The 3,686-nt window shown below is 49.7% G+C and overlaps 1 protein-coding gene across 1 annotated transcript; it reads right to left on the reverse strand.

Annotated features, from left to right (window-relative positions):
- Window positions 1–1,506: 1,506 nt before the first annotated feature.
- Window positions 1,507–3,215, reverse strand: SOX11 (SRY-box transcription factor 11). Its single transcript, XM_074947701.1, has one exon. It carries the CDS (start codon window positions 2,994–2,996, stop codon window positions 1,797–1,799), a length of 1,200 nt encoding a protein of 399 aa, XP_074803802.1. The 5' UTR covers window positions 2,997–3,215; the 3' UTR covers window positions 1,507–1,796.
- Window positions 3,216–3,686: the final 471 nt, after the last annotated feature.

Here is a 3,686-nt window from a genome sequence, read left to right on the forward strand (position 1 = left end):
CGGAGATGGGGAGAGGGCTAGAATCCCCCCTCGGCAAAGGGCCCCTCCGCTAGCCACACTCAGCTGGGATGCCCTTCGCCGAGGGGAGATGCAGCAACGACAGAAGGCAGGTAAACGGGCAGAGAAGCTAACGCTCAAGCGTGCCTGGAATCACGTTTTCCGAGATGCTCCCCGCCATCTTTCTATGGGCTCCTGAGGGCCAGCCACCCCCGGGGTCTCCCCTTCTAGGGTAGCTGGCCGCGGAAAGCTGGATGGGGGAGCGGGGAGGGGGGTAAAATCAGCGATTTCACACGTTTGTGGAATAAAAAGCTGTCTTAACGTTCTCCCCCCTGGCTACATGCAGACACAGCCGCCTACAGCTCCGCGGGTGGGGCGTGGGCACAGGGCATCGCCAGCGTTACTTCTACAGACACTAATAGCGATTCGAGTTTCTATCAGTTCCAGCTGATTTATTAAAATTGTCAAGATACAGACTTTCAGCATAAAAAAAAGGCAATGATGTTGACAGTGCACAAGTCTGCTTTTGCCATCATTTGCTACAAAATATGCAGATGGTCTGTACTTTAGATTATATTGCACAAAATGAGAAACTTTTTTTAACTATGTGCCTTTTTTTGCTAAAAATCGAGAATCCAGTTTCATACCTTCCATCTGGGGCCCCATCCACATATCACAGCGTATGAGATACATAAAGTCCTACTATAGTACAGTACATATACAATCTTTTAAACTAAGATAACAGCTCTGAGGTCTATATCACCATTTTCAATAAATCTTTACCTACAAATATTGAACAAATCTGAACTATAGCTGTACAAAAAAGTTTCTTTTTTTGTTTTAAACCACAAGGCCTTTAGATGCAAGGATTATTTTTAAAATGTTAATCCTTTTAAAACCAGGACGTAACGTACCAACAAACTTGCATGCTAAAAACAGAAAAGAAAAAAAAATAAAAGGGAAGAAGTGCCTGAAAAGTCTTACTGAAAAAACACAGCAAGAATGTTCCCTTTTCACTGTACAAAAATACGCCTGAAAATATATTAATTTTTAAAAAAGACTGAGGTCTGTTATGTATCAAAAATGTTTCAATACCTTTTTGTACTGAGGTCTAGGCTGTCTGGTATTCAATCAAGGAGGTATAAGGGAACAAGTTACAAAAAAAAAGTTGGCAAGTAGAAATCACATTTGTAAAACCATAGACAATTTGATCTGAAAAGTAAACTCTGATCTTAAGTCAGTTCACAGTTTTTTTTTTCTTTTTGAAAGCGTTTGTACAGTCTGCATTTTTTCAAGCTCCCTGCAGCTTTGTTAAGAATCGGATGCATAGAAGACATCAGTTTTCTCCCTCCAAAAAAAGTTGCAATGGTCCCTTTCAGAAAAAAAAAAAATCAAATCAGAACAGTTCTTTTAAGATCTCTCGCGGGAAAAAAAAAAATCCACAACCCCCTTGAGTAACAGTTGTGCTGCCAAAAGACTTCTTTGCAGACCATCTTCCAGACTTCAATCACAGACCGACAAGCTTCGAACATCGACTTCTGAATCATTTTTCCCCCAGTCCCCCATGCCTTTTTGTTGTTGTTGCGATCACCAAATTAAAAAAAAAATCATAACTCCGGGCTCGGTTTGGAACTAACTTTGAGACTTAAAAAAAAAAATAGAAAAAAAGAAAAAGAAAAGAAGACATTTTATTATTTCATTTTTTACTCCCCCACTTCCATCACATCATCACCAGCATCATCTTTCCTCTCCGATTTCTCTGCTCGGTTGTTCTCACCAGCGACACGCCTTCCCGCGGCTCAGTAAGTGAAGACCAAGTCGGAAAAGTTCGCTTCCAGCCAGTCCCCTGCAATCATTTCGCTCAGCTCCGGGGTGCAGTAATCGGGGAACTCGAAGTGAGAGCCCAAGCTGCCCTCGCTGAACGAATCCAAATCTTTATCCACCAGGGACAGAGACAGGTTCCCCGAAGCGGAGCTCACCCCCAGCTCCGAGGCGGCGTGAGGGTGCTGGGAGAAATTCAAGCTCAGGTCGAACATCAGGTCGTCCGCCTCTTCGCTGCTGGAGGAGGAGGTGGAGATGGACCTGGAAGACGCCGGGGACAGGCTGGGCTGCTGCTGGGTGTTCTGCTTGGTGATGTTCTTGAAGTTGTAGTACAGTCTGTTGCTGCCGCTGCTGCCGTGCGAGGCGGCGCCGCCCCTCACCTCTTCGTACAGGCTGGCCCCCTCGGTGGACTCTGCCGAGGAGCTCAAGGTGGGACTGGCCGGGACTTTGGCTACATTATATCGCCTCTGCTGCTGCTGCTCGTCTTCCTCGTCCTCCTCCTCCTCCGCCTCTTGCTTGATCCTGAGCTGCAGCTCGTCCTCCTCTTCCTCCTCCTCCTCCTCCTCGTCCATGAAGACGCACTTGACGGTTTTGCTGCTCACTTTCAGGGTGCCGTAGACATAGTCCTCCCCCGCGTAGTCCCCGGGGTGGGTGGCTTTAGCCCCGGGCTTGGCGGGAGAGGAGGAGGAGGACTTCAGCTTGCTACATTTCTTACTGGAGCTCTTGGCGCTTTTGCTGCTGCTGCTGGTGGGTGCGTTTTTCTCCGGGCTCTGGCTGGCACTGGGCTTGGCTGATGGGTCCATTTTGGGCTTTTTCCTGGGTCTGTATTTGTAGTCGGGGTAATCGGCCATGTGTTTGAGCCTCAGTCTCTCCGCCTCCCGGATGAAGGGGATCTTCTCGCTGTCCTTCAGCATTTTCCACCGCTTGCCCAGGCGCTTGGAGATCTCCGCGTTGTGCATGTCCGGAGACTGCTCCATGATTTTTCTCCTCTCGATTTTAGACCACACCATGAACGCATTCATCGGTCTCTTAATGTGCCCTGAAGCCGTTTTGCACCAGTCCGGGTCGCTCTCATCCAAAGCGACCGGGCTGCATGCCATAAACTCGCCCTCTTCGGTGTCCATCGCCTCCCTGGGCAGATTGCTTTCAGTCTCTGTACTTTCTGCTTGCTGCACCATGCCGGGCTTGGAGCGATTTCTTTGTGTGTGCCAGCCCTTTCTCTGCCCCGCCACACGAGCCCTCGGGAGTCACAAGGCGAAGCCCCGCGTGCGAGTTGCAAGGTCTCTTCTGCGCCTTTCCTTCCCCGCTCGCACACTGCCGTCTCTGCTCCCCTTGCACCAGGCACCCGCAGGACTGGGACTCTCTGCGGCTCGGCTCTTTCCCCTCCCCCCGGCGGCGGCGGCAGCAGCACCGGCAGCCGCCCGGACCCCGAGCTCTTACTAGATCACACGCCCCCTTCTGCAAAAGTTGCGGCCGGGTCCCCTCCGAACTAGTTATCAGGGTTTCATATGAGTGACATCACTCCCCCAGCCAGCCAATGGTGTAACTCGGGCTCCTCCCACTGGCTCCTCCCCTCTGCCTTTATTGAAGTCCCCCACATGCGCCACCCGCCCTTCGCACCGTTTTAGTGGGGGAGGTGTGGAATTGGAAGAGGCTGGGCTGGGAGCTTAATCTTAATATACATATATTAAAAATGACTTGCATGGGTCATTTAAGATGGGTTGTATTAATGCTTTCACCATCTCCTCCTGGGCTGGCTATTAGAAAGCATAGCAATTTGTTTTGCTAGAGAGTGTGGGATAGTGGATGTGAATCTGGTGCGATTATTTCCCATTGCCTAGTGCAGTCAGGCTGGGTGAGCTCATGTC

Source organism: Natator depressus, chromosome 3 (assembly GCF_965152275.1).
Source record: "Natator depressus isolate rNatDep1 chromosome 3, rNatDep2.hap1, whole genome shotgun sequence".
Taxonomy (NCBI): Eukaryota; Metazoa; Chordata; order Testudines; family Cheloniidae; genus Natator; species Natator depressus.

What these genes read in the sequence shown, in the direction of transcription:
- SOX11 (XM_074947701.1), bottom strand. Translation starts at nt 2,996, where the DNA reads ATGGTGCAGCAAGCAGAAAGTACAGAGACTGAAAGCAATCTGCCCAGG.